The sequence below is a fragment of the Gopherus flavomarginatus genome, chromosome 6 (assembly GCF_025201925.1).
Source record: "Gopherus flavomarginatus isolate rGopFla2 chromosome 6, rGopFla2.mat.asm, whole genome shotgun sequence".
Classification (NCBI taxonomy): domain Eukaryota; kingdom Metazoa; phylum Chordata; order Testudines; family Testudinidae; genus Gopherus; species Gopherus flavomarginatus.
In genome coordinates, this window is record NC_066622.1 from 44,064,642 (window position 1) to 44,081,763 (window position 17,122).

At 43.5% G+C, this 17,122-nt stretch overlaps 1 protein-coding gene across 2 annotated transcripts in view; it reads left to right on the forward strand.

The window, feature by feature from the left end:
- The window catches only part of NT5DC2 (5'-nucleotidase domain containing 2), a 61,877-nt gene extending 46,235 nt beyond the window's left edge, over positions 1-15,642 (forward strand). For both annotated transcript variants that reach the window (XM_050957817.1, XM_050957818.1), the window contains exons 11-14: positions 7,283-7,369; positions 12,138-12,278; positions 13,640-13,704; positions 14,676-15,642. In XM_050957817.1, coding sequence (XP_050813774.1) covers positions 7,283-7,369; positions 12,138-12,278; positions 13,640-13,704; positions 14,676-14,937 — 555 coding nt within the window. In that variant the 3' untranslated portion in view covers positions 14,938-15,642. The remainder of the gene's footprint in view (positions 1-7,282; positions 7,370-12,137; positions 12,279-13,639; positions 13,705-14,675) is intronic.
- The last annotated feature ends 1,480 nt before the right edge of the window (positions 15,643-17,122 follow it).

Sequence of the window (17,122 nt, forward strand, 5' to 3'; positions counted from 1 at the left end):
GAAAACTGTTGGCTGATCAGTCCACCCCCAGGGGTAACCACAGGATGGCTACTGACTTCTGATTAGTAAGATGGCAATTTAAATACAATTTACTCTTAAAATACAGCTTCCTGCAAGTTCCCAGGGTAAGCACTATTTCCTGCCTTCTGTTAAGTTGTGATTACAGGCTAACCACAGAAATAGCAGACTCCTAGCAACATACAGTAGGTCATTGGCTGCCTGAGGAAATGTTCAGACTCCATGGAAAAGTACAAAAATGTCACTCTTGCAATGAATTGTAGCTCTGAGAAAATAAACTGAAATATTGAGTGCAACTTGCTGGACAGCTCTAGATTGAATAATTGACTGGACAAATGGCCAGGAATTTAGTGGGGTTGCCAGTGTAGATGTATGCACATGCAATGGCTAACTGGCTGTGGTAGTGAGGAGACTAGTCAGTGCAATCTTCTTGCTTTTGGAAGCTAGCCCAGTGGTGGTTTGCTTACCAAGATCCTTGTAGGCAAGTGGCATGACAGTTGGCTCATGTCATGAAATTGCTGCCCCCTTCATCTTCCAGTGCCATAACAGAGGATCTTTCTACCCCACTGCCTCCTGTTTTCTCATTTCTGCAAATCAAATTTTCCTTACTACCCTTCCTTATTAGGTAGTTGCTACAGGTATTTCCCAGTCTAAGTCTGCTTGCTTCTTTTTACTAACCCACATCTTCAGTTATCAATCTTAGAGTTTTATACTGCCACCTGTCACTCTAATATCAGAGTATCTTTCACATAAAGTATATTGGCAACAGCTTAGTCCCTGGCAGGATTCATGCAGTGTTTGTCGTCTTCCTTTCTAGGTTATAGAAAGCTTTGCTTAGGGAAGGGTGTGGGTGTGTTTTGGTAGAGGAGGGTGGTTGATACGGTGTGTGGCCTTCTGATTATGGCAGAAAATCTTTTTCAAAGAGGAAGCTTTTGCAGCATTTTCTAAAGATGAGTATAGATTAATCTTGTCTGAGAGTTTCCTTCTACAGCCAGATTACCCTCAACTGAGAGTGCTTTGTCCTCAGTGCTCTCACGTCTTGTCCTTGGCTTCATGATCTATATTGTCTCAGAGGAGTAAAACTGTCTGGGCAATTCATAGATGGCAATATGGTCTCTAGTGTAGCTGGGACCCTTACTCCTGAGGAAATTCTGCACCACTGCGCAGTGCAGAATTTGCAGAAATTAACGTAGTGCGTGCAGAATTTCTTTCCTCACAAAAATGGGCTGCAGTGCTGCTGGCTGCCACTAGGGGCTGCTGGACCTGGCACAGCCCAGCTCCTGCATAGAAGACACTTCTGGGGAGGAAGCTAGAGGGTTCCCAGCAGCTGCAGTTCCCCACACGTCCTGAGGGAAGGAAACTCCACACAAGCCTGGGACCCAGCATCAGGCTATTTCTCCCTCTGGGTCCCTGGGCTCTGAGGGATAGGCGGGTGGCTGTCTGGGCTGGGGGGGCATGGCTGGGCTCGGGGTGGGGAAGGGTTGTGGGCCGTGACTGGGCTCTGGGAGGGATGGGCTGCAGGTGTCTGGGCTTGCAGGGCCTTGTGGCTGGGCTCTGGGGATTAGTGGGTTCGGGTGTATTGGCTTGGGGGAGGGGAAGAATTATGGGTGTCTGGCCCCCCAGCGGGGCTGTAGGGGGAGAAGGGGTAGAGAAACAAGAACTGGGTTGTCATAGGGGTTTCGTTAACTGTCTACTCCTGGGGGAATTTTTGTGTCTGTGTTAGACATACTTGCTGACAGCTATTGAAATAAATTACCAAAAGAATTGAAAGTGGCATGATTATGTAGTGTTGGGGTTTTTTTTTGCAGAGTTTTAAAATATGCACAGAATATTTAATTTTTTGGCACAGAATTCCCCCAGGAGTAGGTGGCCTTAGGTCTGCGGCTTAAAAGTAGCATTGTCAGCCAGCTAGGAGCCACTGGTTGAGGATGCACTAGGTTGCAAAGCTGCCAAAAGCAATATGTTCCAAGGGCTCTCACAAGCATAGCATGAGCAAGATTTAGGATTAGAAATGTACTACACCAAATTGCATTTCTAAATTCTTGACCTGCTTTAAAGTGCACGAGGCACTGTTTTGCTGTTACAATAGCAAAACTTAAGTCTCGACTGCTGGGCTGCCTTGCTAGTAGTGGAAATGACTTTGGGCAAGTCATTCAACTTCTGTTCTCCATCTGGGAGATAGGTGTAACACTCTCATGGGGCTATTGTGAGCTTTTAATAGTCTGTAAAGCATTTTGTGACTCTTGAGTAATAATCCTGTTGCATATTGCTCCAAGTCCTTCAGTATTGCTAATGCTGTGGCATGGAGCAGAGTCAGGTTTTTGTAATGATGATCATGGGACAGGAAGGCAGTCCAGTATGTGTGCAATGTGCACACAGGATACCCAAATAGCTGATTAGTTTAGCCAGCAGCTCCCTGTATTTTTGTTACTGCAATATATTGTGCTGCTGGAAGAATCCAGTACTGGGGCAAGGAGTAAAGTTCATTCCAGCTTCAGTTTAAACAGGCATGAGGGTCAGCATTGCTGCAAAGGGTTGTATTTGACTACTTATTTTCTAAAAGGTCCTGTTTGCTTTGTGACTTTCAAGGGAAACTGCTCAGGAGGAGTGGAAGGAGATATGCTTCCATAGATGGACATTAGGAAACATTCAGACACAGGGGATTATTTTTTTTCTCTTGAGTTGGAAAAGTGTTTTGGCTTTCAACTTTCAGAATATGGGTGTTCTTTGTGTTGGTTTTGGATTTAAGTTGGTTGTAAATTCAAAACCATATAAACATGTTCTAATATAAGGGATTGAAATGCTTACCTGAACGTTGCTGTTAATGCAGCCAATTCTGGATTAAGCAATATTGTCTGGCACAGCAATGTGGGGTGGAGCGGGGAGAGGAGGAGAGGTTCTTTTCAACAGATCTTTGATAAACAAGTCAGATGAGCCTTTTATGACATGGGATTTTGAAGTAACATCTTGAATTTCCACAATATTATTCTCTGTTCTGAGTTAATTTTTATTTTAATGTTTTGATCTCTCTCTTCCTCCCTCCTCCTGTGTCTTGGACTACTAATTCTGTTCCCCCCCTGTCCCCATGTCCACCCCCGTCCACCCTCTTGTGATTTCACTCTCCGATATTCTCAGAACTCATACGCCTCCTCTCATGCTCTTCAGTTTTCCTGCTTTCAGGGGACTAGTACCTATGTTTACCCTTCCCTCCCTAGGGGCAATTGCACCCAAAGTCTTGATTATCTCCTGACTCTTTCCTCCCCGGAAGTGTGAGGAAAGGCTGCTCTCCAATCCCATCCCATGGAAACCACGGAAAGGGGTGGGTGAAGAACTACTTTCACCTATATGGAAAGAGAGCAGGTTGTCTTGATAGTTTCTTGATCCAGGGGAAGGAGTTGCAGAGGTCTGTGTTCTCTCTCCGCTCCCACCCAAGGAGTGATGTTGCTCAGGATTATTGTCTCTTCTGACTGTTAGGTCAATCTTTTGCAGCTACTCACTGGTCGTTACCTGAACCAGCAGGAAACAGCACACAGATCTTTGTTTCTACAGTATTGGTGCTTCTCCCTTTCCCATCCACTTCCCCACACCAGATTGTGCTTAGAGCATTGCAGGGCAGGGGCTGAATGGTGCTGTTACCCATGAAACCGTAATATCCTTCAGAAAATACACAGAGGCAGCTGTTAAGTTCAAAGGCAAAACTGACATTCTAATCAGCCATTGTAGTGGTTTGGTAACCCCAGGGCTGGTGCAACCATTTAGGCGGACTAGGCGGTTGCTTGGGGTGCCAAAAAGCAGCGCCCCCCAATTTTTTTTAAGTGGTTGAGCGGCCCACTGCTGCTGGGATGGAGAGGGAGTCTGAGCTGCCGGCGGCAGCAGCAGCAGTGGGCAGCCCAGGATGTCCCCTGGGTCAGTGCCCCACTGCGGCAGCTGGCAGCCCAGGGTGTCCCCTGAGCTGCTGGCTGCCGTGGTGGCACACTGACCCAGGGGCCCTGGGTCAGTGAGCCACCGCAGCATCTGGCAGCCCAGGGGGTCCCCTGGGTCAGCGTGCCGCCGCCGGCAGCCCAGGGGTTCCACTGCGCAGTTGCTGCTTTACTTCTCCCGCCTCCCAGGCTTGCGGCGCCAATCAGCTGTTTGGCGCCACAAGCCTGGGAGGAGAATTAGAGCAGGACAGTGTGCTCGGGGAGAAAGCGGAGCAGAGGTGAGCTGGGGTGGGGAGGTATCACAGGGCTTCTCGGGCTAGGGAGTGGGGAGCTGCCGCGGGGTGCGGGGAGCTGCCGCGGGGGCAGGGGGCACACTTCAGGGCGGGGGGGGGGAGCTGCTGCAGGGCTGGGGGGGCGCAAGGTAGAAGTTTCACCTAGGGCGTGAAACTTCCTTGCACCGGCCCTGGGTAACCCCTCTTTGCTATGGCACCACCGTGCAGTTCCAAACCATTTTGTAGGGTCTCTACCTTTTCTACATTGCAGCCACCAGTTCCTCAAGTACTGTTCAGGGTTGAGGGGGAGAGGGGAAAGAGTTGAAAATGATCTGGATGCTGCTGGTTAGTTCTGTCTAAACCTTTTTCAGCTGTTTTATAAAGTCTCTTATTTCAGTATTGGGCTACAAGTGGAACCAGCTTCCTCTCTGGTATGTTGGAGACTGTCTTGTTGGGCATCAGCAGCCATGAATGAAAGGCCAGTTTGTAGTCAGTCAAATGCAGGACTGGTTGTAAGCAATCTCTGCATAAGAAGAGCGCTTAAAGATAGATTCCTCCCCCGCACCCACCCACCCACCCACTTGGAGTAGTGATGAGAAAATGGGCTTTCAGTACATGATCTGGCAATTGATCTTTATCTGCTTGTTAAATACCTTATTTTTGCCACACACATAATTGAGTAGTAATGGTGAAGGCTCGCGGCATTTCCTGAAGAGGGCCTATTTCTGTACCATAGGCAATCAATATCAAGTGGGCACTGAGTCACAGAACCGTGTGCTCAGTTTGCTGGGGCTATTGCAGAGCAAGAAAAGGTGGAGAATGGGGAAGAATCTATAGGCTTCTTTGTAGGCATTGTCATCACTAGTTAAGTAAAAAGTTAATGGGGTTTATGGATGATAGATTTGTAGAATAAATAGTACAGTAACAGACGGATTGATTTGAAAAGTCAGCTTCAATAGGTTAATATAAATCTTTTCTTGGTTTTTTAAATAGTCTTGGAACCAAGCTGTATCCATATGATTTTAACACTGTGGTGTTCTCACCCTCCATCCTCTTTATATTTGTTGCACTTGCTTGTTGCCTTTTGTCTGACATTCAGAATGTAAGCTCTCTGGGGTGGGGGGATTGCATTTTACCATGTGGACTGTCAGAGCCAGATTTCCAGCTAGGCACAGTAGGCATATGTGCCATGGGGTGCCTAAAAGTTAAACGTGGGTTAAAAGTTTCATTTTTTTTACTGCAAAACTACGAAGGTCAGCTGTAGGTGGGGGAGGGGGCAAGGCATGGCGCTGAAGATGCTGTGCCTAAGGGCACAGAAGGTGTAAATCCAGCCCTGCTGTGACTGTACAGTGCTTATGACATTGGAGCCCTGACTGAGATCTCTGGATATCATACGTTGAGGGCTTTTTTGAAATTTAGGTCCAGATCCTCAAAGGTATTCTAGGCTCTTAAAATCAATTGAAGTTAGGAGTCTAAATACCTTTAAAGATCTGAGCCTTAAAACCTAAAGAGAGAGGATTCTATCATTTACCCTGTCTAATGTATCAGATTATTAAGGTTGTTAAATAAACCACCTTTCTGACATCTTCATTAAAATTCTGTTATCTGGTAGCTCTTGTCTTCCTCACATCTGCAACCACTGCCCATGTTTTCCCAATAACAGTGTCACATGTACCTCTGTAATCAGCAGCAATTGCCAGAAATGTGTAATAGCACACGTGCTTCCCTAATAGATGTCAGATGGAGTTTGTCTAAGCTGATGTGACACCTGGAGAACTTTGCTTTTCCTTCTGATGCTTTTCTGACTTCTTATAAAGTAAATGAGTTTATCCAGGGCACATGACTGGAAAAGCTTTCCAAAGCAAGTCATAGTTTGAGATGTTCTTGACTGTAGATAAAAATGTGTGTGGTGGGAAGCCAGACAATCTGATTAGAACAAGGGCAAATTACATAAAAGGGAAAGGTTTCAGAGTGTAGCTGTGTTAGTAAAAATAATGAGGAGTCCTTGTGGCACCTTAGGCCTGGTATACACTGGGGAGGGGAGGGGGGAGATTGATCTAAGTTATGCAACTTCAGCTACGTGAATAATATAGCTGAAGTCGGTGTACTTAGATTGACTTACCATGGTGTCTTCACCACGGTGAGTCAACTGCTGCCACTCCCCCGACGATTCTGCCTACGCCTCTTGCCAAGCTGTTGTACAGGACTTGATGGGAGAGTGCTCAGGGTTGATTTATCACGTCTAGACTAGATGTGATAAATCGACCCCCACTGGATCGATCGCTGCCTGCTGATCCGGCTGGTAGTGTAGATACATTCTTAGAGACTAACTCATTTATTTGGGCATAAGCTTTTGTGGAATAAAACCCACTTTATCAGATGCATGGAGTTAAAAATACAGTAAGCAGTATATTTTTCACTCCATGCATCTCATGAAGTGGGTTTTAGCCCATAAAAGCTTATGCCCAAATAAATGTTAGTCTCTAAGGTACCACAAAGACTCCTCATTATAAAAGGGAAAGTATGTTTAAATCCAAAATTTAAGATGTAGTTTTGAAAAACTCCTCAAAAATGAGAAGCTAATAGGAAAAATTGCTCTGCTTTAATAATCATAAAAATAACTCTTCAAGCCACTTTTTTTAATTTAATTTTCATGCGACCATTCTAGTGCATGAGAACCCGGAAGTGAAACTTGATGATAAGAAGTGAAATTAATTATTCCTATTCCCCCAGTTGAATGAAGTACAGAATATATAAATGGTGCAAATACGTTGACTTTTGAATGATATTTGTGTTTTAATACTTGAAGGTATTGCCAAAATAACTATCATACTGGTGCATTGTATTCTCAAAAGCAGCTAGCTCTTTTTGGAGAGATTTTTTTTAAATGTCTATATATTAAATTCTCATGTGAAATAATTTAACTTTACATTGTCTCATTAGGAAGTCGTTACTTTGAATATTTTGCTTTCCTGAACTCCTTGACAAAACAGTGACATGTCATCACTTGCAGAGAAAAATGAGGTGTTTGGTTTATATTCACATTCTTGTTTGTTCTCCCTCTTTTTGCAGGGAAATTTGTTTGATTTTCTAAGGCTAACAGGTTGGCGTGGGTCCAAAGTTCTTTATTTCGGTGACCATCTGTACAGCGATCTTGCAGTAAGTAGAACCATGTCTGCTTCTGCTTAATACCAACACTGCTGAATATTTTTTTTTTTTTTTGGTCTGCTAGAATTTAAGGAGGACTTAATTCTTGTCATAATTTTGTATCCTGTTTTTACTCAGATACTTTTGCATTGCTCAAGGTAGAACCCTCTGCTGTGGCTGCTTTTAATTTAGTTGTCCTGTTTAAATGTGTTTTGGATTGAGTGGAATTACAATACTCCTATGAGAAGAAAAAGCCCAGTTGAACTGAATGGTGTGGCTGTGTGTAGGGAGAAGGTAGCAAGAGACCGAGTTTGTAGGAATTGCTCAGGTCAGTCATTCTCAACCTTTCCAGACTACTGCACCCCTTTCAGGACTTTGATTTGTCTTGCATACCCCAAGTTACACTTCACTTAAAAGCTACTTGCTTACAAGATCAGACATAAAAACACACAAGTGTCACACCGCTGTAGTACTGAAAAATTGCCGACTTTCTCATTTTTACCATAAGATTATAAAATAAATCTTTTGGAATATAAGTATTGTACTTCCTTTTAATGGTGCCAGAGACCCACTGCCCAGGACTGAAGCATGTAACTTTTTAGCTTTGCAGGGCCCACTGTGGCATGGGGCCCTGGGCAGTTGCCCTGCTTGCCACTCCCTAACGCTGGCCCTCACTTGCAACCCCCACGCTACCCTCAACCTGTCCTGCGATCGTAGAGAAACACTGAATGGGGCAAAGATCTTGATGAGTTGATGTATCCCCTGGAAGACCTCTGCGTATCCCATGGGGTATGCGTAACCCTTGTTGAGAACCACTGGCTCAAGTGACAAAGTAGTGACTTCTGCATGGAATCTTTCCATCAGCAAATATTGGAGGACAAAGTGTGTAGAACTGAGCTATGATGTTACTACGGTGTTGAAGGAAAGAAAGCAGTGAAGAGAGATGGCTGGGAAGATACAGTGGTGATCTTCCTTTTTATGTTAATTGTTGCTTATGACTAGGGCTTTGTTGTCACAGAGGTCATGGAAGTCAGATTCTGTGACTTCCTGCAACCTCCATGGCTTCTGCAGCAGCCGGTGTGGCTGACCCCAGGGCTGCCCAAGCAGCTGGTCCTGGGGCCATTTTCACCAGCTGCTGCTTTGGCAGTCTTGGGCAGCTGGCCCTGGAGACTGCCTGAGGAGCAGCCGATGAGGCTGGTCCCAGAAACTGCCCAAGCAGCAGCCCCGGAGGTAGGGGGAGCAGCGGCAGCTCAGCGGTTCCCAGCAGTGGTCCTGGGGCTGCTGGAGCAGTGGCTGGCCCTCTAGGGTGCCCCCTGCCCCCACAGCGGCAACAGGAGCAGCCACTGACCTCCTGGGCCTCAGCTCCCCCTTTCCATCCCCCCCCCCCCCACAGCTGTGATCTGTCCATGACTTTTACTAAAAATACCCGTTTGAATCATAGCCTTACTTATGATTCCCTTTCCTCAGTTACTTTAGTATCCACACTATGCTTATCTTAACCTATCTTTTGTTGCAATACCATTGCCTATTGCCCATCTTATTCCTGACATTGACATAGATTCTAGGACTGGAAGGGACCTCGAGAGGTCATCGAGTCCAGACCCCTGCCCTCATGGCAGGACCAAATACTGTCTAGACCATCCCTAATAGACATGTATCTAACCTACTCTTAAATATCTCCAGAGCTGGAGATTCCACAACTGCCCTAGGCAATTTATTCCAGTGTTTAACCATCCTGACAGTTAGGAACTTTTTTCTTAATGTCCAACCTAACCCTCCCCTGCAACAGTTTAAGCCCATTGCTTCATCCTTAGAGGCTAAGATGAACAAGTTTTCTCCCTCCTCCTCATGACACCCTTTTAGATACCTGAAAACTGCTATCATGTCCCCTCTGTCTTCTCTTTTCCAAACTAATCAAACCCAATTCTTTCAGCCTTCCTTCATAGGTCATGTTCTCCAGACTTTTAATCATTCTTATTGCTCTTCTCTGGGCCCTCTCCAATTTCTCCATATCTTTCTTGAAATGCGGTGCCCAGAACTGGACACAGTACTCCAGCTGAGGCCTAACCAGCGCAGAGTAGAGCAGAAGAATAATGACTTCTTGTGTCTTGCTCACAACACACTTGTTAATCCATCCCAGAATCATGTTTGCTTTTTTTTGCAACAGCATCGCACTGTTGACTCATATGTAGCTTGTGGTCCACTATAGGCCCTAGATCCCTTTCCGCCGTATTCCTTCCTAGACAGTCTCTTCCCATTCTGTATGTGTGAAACTGATTGTTCCTTCCTAAGTGGAGCACTTCGCATTTGTCTTTATTAAACTACATCCTGTTTAACTCAGACCGTTTCTCCAATTTGTCCAGATCATTTTGAATTATGATCCTATCCTCCTCCAAAGCAGTTGCAATCCCTCCCAGTTTGGTATCATCCGCAAACTTAATAAGCGTACTTTCTATGCCAATATCTAAGTCGTTGATGAAGATATTGAACAGAGCCGGTCCCAAATCAGACCCCTGCGGAACCCCACTTGTTATACCTTTCCAGCAGGATTGGGAATTAACTACTCTGAGTACGGTTATCCAGCCAGTTGTGCACTCACCTTATAGTAGCCCCATTTAAGTTGTACTTGCCTAGCTTATCGATAAGAATATCATGCGAGACTGTATCAAATGCCTTACTAAAGTCTAGGTATACCACATCCACCACTACTCCCTTATCCACAAGACTCATTATCGTATCAGAGAGGCATCAGTTTGATTTGATATAATTTGTTCTTTACAAATCCATGCTGGCTATTTCCTATCACCTTACCACCTTCCAAGTGTTTGCAGATGATTTCCTTAATTACTTACTCCATTATCTTCCCTGGCACAGAAGTTAAACTAACTGGTCTGTAGATTCCTGGGTTGTTTTTATGTCCCTTTTTATAGAAACATGTTTTCATATTGTTTGGCAGGTACTCATGCTATCGTTGAATTATGATTTTAGGTATCTGTGGTTTGTCACTGACGTTTTTCATAGATTATAAAGTCAGATCATCTAATCTGACCTTCTGTATAACACAGGCCATAGGATTCCCCTGAACTAATTTCTGTTGCGTCTTGATTGAAAAATTCTCTGAAGAATTTACTGTTTATCAGACTGAACTACTCACTGGGTTTTTATATCTACTGTGTGGTTTATCTTCTCCAGTAACTAGGAAAGCGTTATATCAAGTGCATAGTTTTGGCTATTGTGTCTGAGCTTCTGAGGCAATAAACTGCTAATACTGCAGTGCATGGATCACGACATCATGAGGACAAAAAGCCCAAAGTGGTGCCTTTATATTCTAATATGCATCCTAAATTTTAATGTCCAGCTGAGGCAGTGTGTGGTTAGTGAGGTTAGATTTAGAAAAGCAATCTACTTGGCTGTTCTTGACTTTCTGCTGTGGCTCATTCTAACGTGTGGTTCCCTTTTAACCTGGCATTTTTTCAACCCAGTTGATTGTATTTTTTTTTCATAATTATTGTTTCTAAGGTGCAGGGGATCATATGGTTTTTTTTTTCCCCATGACCCGCAGGCAAGAGCAGAGTATTCTGCTTCTATAACACAGCGATCTTAAATGAATCCATGGTGTCAACAATTCCACGTTTTGCTTCAGAAGGCACCAATCATTTGTCTAAACAAATCTTTAAAGTCTTCCCGTTCTAAAAAAGATCTTTCCAATTGTTACCCTATTTCCAGTTTGCTGATGGCCCTCAAGGCCTCTCAGTGAAATATACATCTGTGTATTGGTGAGACCCTCCCCCCTCGCCCTTTATTATTATTATTATTTTTTTTTTAAATGCAGCTAAAAATTAGCTCGGTCTTTAACCTCGCCATACAACTGAGACTGCAATGGGGGCAAGGACTTATTTGGCTTTTGTCTGCTGTCTTCTGACTTGGTATCTGTTTAAAACCCAAGTGGTTTTTCATCACTTAAATCTATTGCTTGTGTCTTTATTTATTTTTTAAAAATGTATTTGAACCTGGGGAAATCTGGTTAGCATCTCAGGTTGAAGTTCCAAGCTCAGTGGTTTTATTTTCAACAATGTTCATCTGCTCTGTACCAGTACAGCTGTTGGGCTCCTCAAAGGCCCCCTTTTGAGTACTGTGCTTTTCAATGTTGACTGGGACTGTTTCCCCTTAGGCACCACTGTGTTCTACATCACTGTATTATACTTTTAAAATCTCCCCTCCTCCACTGCCATACACAAGGAATGGACATTTGTTTATTCACCTACTCACCCCGCTATCAGGAACATCCCTCAGGATTCACTCAGAAAGCTTGGTGATATGCTCTGAAAGGCACACTCTATTATTCCCTGTGTCAGGGGTGCTTTGTGGAACGCTCTACCCCGGCATTAAAGAATGGAGATGTAGCCCTGCAGTCTAATGCAGAACTTGATTGCTTGGTCTTCTAGCTCACAGAACAAGGTATGTGTGTGGAGGAGGGACCCAAGTGTGTCATGTAAGAGCCCTCATCTCTGAACCATTTTAACTGCCCTGGTTTTGGAAGAGATTAGCAGAGACCTCTTTTTCTCCTGCCGTACAGGAAGCTGAGAGCACCATTACTGTGATGCTCCAGACCCTGTGAGCCAGTATTTTCCATAGGATAAAAACGCTGCTAACAGTCAAGCCAGTGACACTAAACAGAGCATAGCTGCTATTCTGAAAACTCTAGTACTGTTCCTCAAAACCCACTTTTACATCTGACGGTGTTGTAAGATAAAGTATAAAATTTTGGGTTGCTTTCTAGGACTTGATGCTGCGTCATGGCTGGAGGACTGGAGCCATTGTACCAGAACTGGAACCTGAAATCCGGATCATTAATACAGAGCAGTACATGCACTCGCTGACTTGGCAACAGGCACTCACAGGGCTGCTGGAGAGAATGCAGGTAGGCTGGAGCAGAGCCAGGTTATGGAGTCTGTCTAGTCTTCACCTCTCAGAACTAGGATTTAGAAGTTTTGGCTTGGGTCAGATTGCATTTGATCTCCTTGTGCCCCTGTAAACTTGGACCATTCTGATAAAACTGCTGCACGACTTAGTATTACTACTTGTCTATGCTCCAGTTAGGTCCTGGACTAGAACAGCAGTGGTGTCTACGACTAAGAAATTAAGCTAGTATGGCAGAGGTGGAGTTGCTGGTAGCATACTTTTTTTATGACGAAATAGAATTCCTTCTACATACTGGTCTGGTTGTACATAGGGATGGGTGTCTACTACGCTGGCAGGTGAATAACATAACATATCCTCCATAGTATAGTCCACATCCTGCTGGTCTCATGGCAACCTGAAGTTTTAATTAACCATCTCTTACCCCATCTCCAGTATCCTTTCTGGGAGGGCTAACTATCAGAAGAATGTTACTCTGATTTGTGAAATAAAACAGCCTGGAAGCAGCTTTCCTGTCTCACTAAGCTTTCAGTAACACTAATTTAATAAATGATGGCTCTTTTCATAAGATGATGCTAGTCCTAAAATCAAATCCCTGCTAATGGAATCTTTAAATCAGTGTAGGTCATAGATTCCTCCACAGAGCTCAAAAATGGTTTTGCATGTTAGCTGTTAACTTGCTAAGCATGACTAAGAGCCACGGGTGAACACTTACCTTTTGTCTCTGAAGACCTGAATTTCAGTCTGGCTTAGAGCCTCAGTAGGGGACTAGGGAAAATGAGTTTGAGATGCACAAGACAATTTAATGTCAAAGAAATTCATAGGTGTCAAAACTGCTTGGAGGAAGATTGCCCTGTGCATGTGCTATGGCAGCATCAAGCCACTGCTGTTACTGCTTTCTTCTCTAGTCACCTAAAATCCTTCATAAATATAAGGCAAAAAACCCACACTGTGTGACGTAACAGATGTTTTCGTGAGGATCTTTTGTATCCTCAACAGATGTTAATACGCTTTAGGCAACCAACACACTCTGCTAGGCAGTGTTGGGGGATTAACCAGTGACTTGTGGTTTACTCTCTAAACCAAGTAGTGCATAGTTGTGGTGCATCTCCCAGAGCACGAATACTGGAGAGTAAAAGCAGGGAATTTGGCGGATTTACAGCCTGTCTCACCATTTCTTTTTTCTTAGTCACCGACTTTTTAATTTTCTCCTTGTTGGCAATTGTAAGAAGTTGCTGAGCTCCAAGGGCCATAGACAGATACCTGGCACCTAAGGTGATAGTGGCACTATCACCTTAAGGAAAAGGATTTGAGAAAAGTTAGTGTTGAGATTTAACTCTTACTGGGCTTTTTGTGTTCTAGATGTATCAAGATGCAGAATCAAAGCAGGTGCTGCTGGAATGGATGCAAGAGCGTCAGGAAATTAGGTGACTCAATGTATCTAAATCTGAGAGTGCTTTAGGATGAAACTGCAAACTTCCCTTCCTCCCAGAATATTCCTGTGGAAACCTGTAAATTTGTAAATATGCTCCTATGAATGTAGATACCTTGAAATCAAGAGTTGGATCTCCAGTGCCTAATTAGTTTCTGATGACTGTAGCTAGTGAAGCAGTGCAACCTCTATTCTGAGGTGTGTTGTGTTGTAAGAGATTTCTCTGTGAAATCTAATAGAATTTTTAAGCTAGCTACACAGATTTTTTTTCACAATGCAGAAAGTAGTCATTACTCCTGCATTCATTCCACTGATGCAATCACTTTAGATGACAGATTACACTCCAGATTGTTTTCATTGCTATCTATATTTTTCCATCCATAGAAGCTGATTGGCAAATCTTTACTCACATAAGCGTTGTAGGCTCCAAGCCTAAATTGTTAAGCTTTCATCTTCCTTGTTCACTTCAAGAGCTTGGCTAAGGAGCCTACTCACAGTTTACTTAGATGAAACTAGGCATCTTGAACAAACTTTTTTCAATTCAGCCCTGATGGGTCCTGATAACAGTAAAGTTTAAGAAATATAGATGCATAAATTCCTCCTACAGGGCAGGACTCGTGTGGCAGGCATGGAATGACTTGGCAGTGGATATCAAACCATTGTCTTCATCTTCCCTAAGAAGAAATCTTAGCCCTTACTATTTACATTTACTAGGTCCATTTAGTATCATCGCTTCTGGGTAATATTCAATCAAGGTTAGACTCCAGTAATAATCTCTTGCTGTCTTTTCTATCACAGCATAGCCCATAAGGAAAGTACCTGCCCTGGTGATTTTGGTACCCTGAAATTTTAAAGCCTTGTGTAAAATACCTGTTTCCAAGGTCTGAATTGTCAAATTAATTACAAAACCTGTGTTAACAATTTCTCCAAATGTTAGCCCGTGCAAACCAAGTCCTATCCTTTCAGGTCCCTTACGAAGAACTTATTCAATCCTCAGTTCGGGAGCATCTTCCGAACCTTCCACAACCCAACCTACTTCTCTCGGAGACTGATCCGGTTTTCTGATATCTACATGGCATCCATCAGCTGCTTGCTGAACTATGATGTGAACTTCACCTTTTTCCCCCGGCGCACCCCTCTGCAGCACGAGGCGCCCCTCTGGATGGATCAGCTCTGCACGGGTTGTATGAAGACCCCCTTCCTGGAGGAGATGGTGCACATCCGATGAAGGGGAAGTGTGTGAGCTGAAGTTTACAGTAATGTAGTGTTAGAATTGTTTGTACAAAGGGTCAGGCTGTTTGGCCGTGAATTGCCTATCGCTAAGGATGATTTTAATGTGGGTGTGGGTTATGTTTGGTGTTTTGTCCCTGACCATCACTGAACCTTGCTTTCCAGCACTTCCAAATATCTGCCTTGCTAACAAATTGGTGCTTAAGTTAAGTGGAAGGGAGATATGATTGACTATTAACTTGCAAAGCATTCTCAGAGTTAGTTAGGTAGAAGTAAAACAATCACAGCAAGCTGCATTTCATGACCCTCTAAAACTCCATCTTCAGCCCCTGCCCAAATTCTGGCCCAAATCTTCTAATATGGGTAGCTGACATTAGGTAACTGCAGTTAGGCATCTTAGCAAGAAGTGGCCTGATTCTCTGAAGTGCTAAGCAAACACACCTCTCTTCTCTCTCATAAATTTAAAGGTTTAAAGGCACCTCTGAAAGCTGATTTTAGGCAACTTAACTTTTGAATGTTTTGGTCTCTGAATATAGAGGCTTTTTTTCTTCACTTGTTATAGAAACAGTTCAAAAGCTAAGATCTTGACACACTGCTTAGAAGGTGCATTTTTGCAGCCTTTGACATTAAAATCATGTATTTGCCGTGTCTTTGAGGATTGTTTTGAAAAGCATGGAAGTTAAATTATAATGGATTTAAAATCTTTGTCCTAGTCTTAAATATATTTAAGTCAACACTTTGATTTTTCAAGCCAGTACTTTTCAGTGTTAAATTTTAATCAAAACACTACCTTAAATTTTACAGTAAACAGCTTAGAGCTCATATCTTAATAAGATGAGCAATGCCTCTGTATTTGCACAAATTGGGCCTTATTCTGAAGTCATGGGCTGGTGTGAAGTTACACCACCTCCAGTATAAAACCTGAGATTAGAATAAGGCCTGTTTGTATTCTAGACTCATCAAGGCCGTTCCTACGGCTGTGGAAGAGATTATTCTGATTCAGTAGTGGGGGCGGGGAGCAACAAAGGATAAATTGTGATCAAGCATGGAGAGGTAGGTGAATCTTGCGTTAAATATATTTTTCCAAAAAATGAAACCAGTGTTGTTGACAATGGATGGGGATTACTTTATGCCAAATCTTTGGGTAGGAGACAGTGATTTCTAGCTATAGCTCTGTCTTGGCTTCTGTTTAGTACTAAAGTGTAGAATGTCTGTGTAACTGAAGGAGTGGAGCCACAGGTGTTCTAAAGGGCCAGAGAAGCATAACTTCTGGGCTGCTGCTTTATGACAGAGTATTTTGCACACATCATACCACTGAATCTCTTCTGCATACTGCCAGGAATCTTACTAATGCTCTTTCAAGTAGTTGGAAATATTATGACAATGATGAAGGCACTGAGAGCTGCTCCTAGACGGGGATGCTATTAATAATAATCCTCCCTCCACCCATCTCAGGTCAAAGCTAGCCCATAATTCAGCTTTGTCAGGTCTATACAACCTAAAACCATATGGAAATGTTACATTGAAACCTGTGTTTTAAAACATTCTCCTGTAGTGTTTACACCCCAAACATAACAGTGCTAACCCATGAGAACCTGTCTAAGCTGAGAGAGATTAAACCCGAAAAGAACTTTATCTTAAGGTAAATGGCAGTGGTAGTACAACACTTGAAATGAAATCTAAACTCTGTGGTGATATCTAACATGAAGGATGCAGTCAGTTTACATCCTTGCAATTGTCAAAGGAGTTTCGCAACACAGAAGGCAGTAACATCTGAGTGAAGTTTATATAGCCATAAAACAAACTTTAGCATAAACATCCCTCTTCACCATTAAATTTATAACACCCTCTTTTTCTGCCTGCCAATAGACATTTTTGAGCTATGCTTAAAATCAAGGCATGCTGTTTATTTCCATTTAGAGACACTCCAGCGTGGGAACTGAGTGGAAGAAGCAATTAAGTAGCTAACTGCTTTTCTGTATGCCTTTTCTTCAAACTATTCTAAGCTTTCTCTGCAGCCCAGCATCATCTCTCACAATTCTGGTGTACAGCCCCCAGAGGCAGTTTAGAATTGCAAGGCTGTGGATGGAGGCCCCAGCCTGGGTTCCTACTTGCCACCTCATCTTTCTTTTTCTTTTTTTTTCCCTTCTTTTAACTGCCTTTCTCCTTCCCTGCTCTGGGAC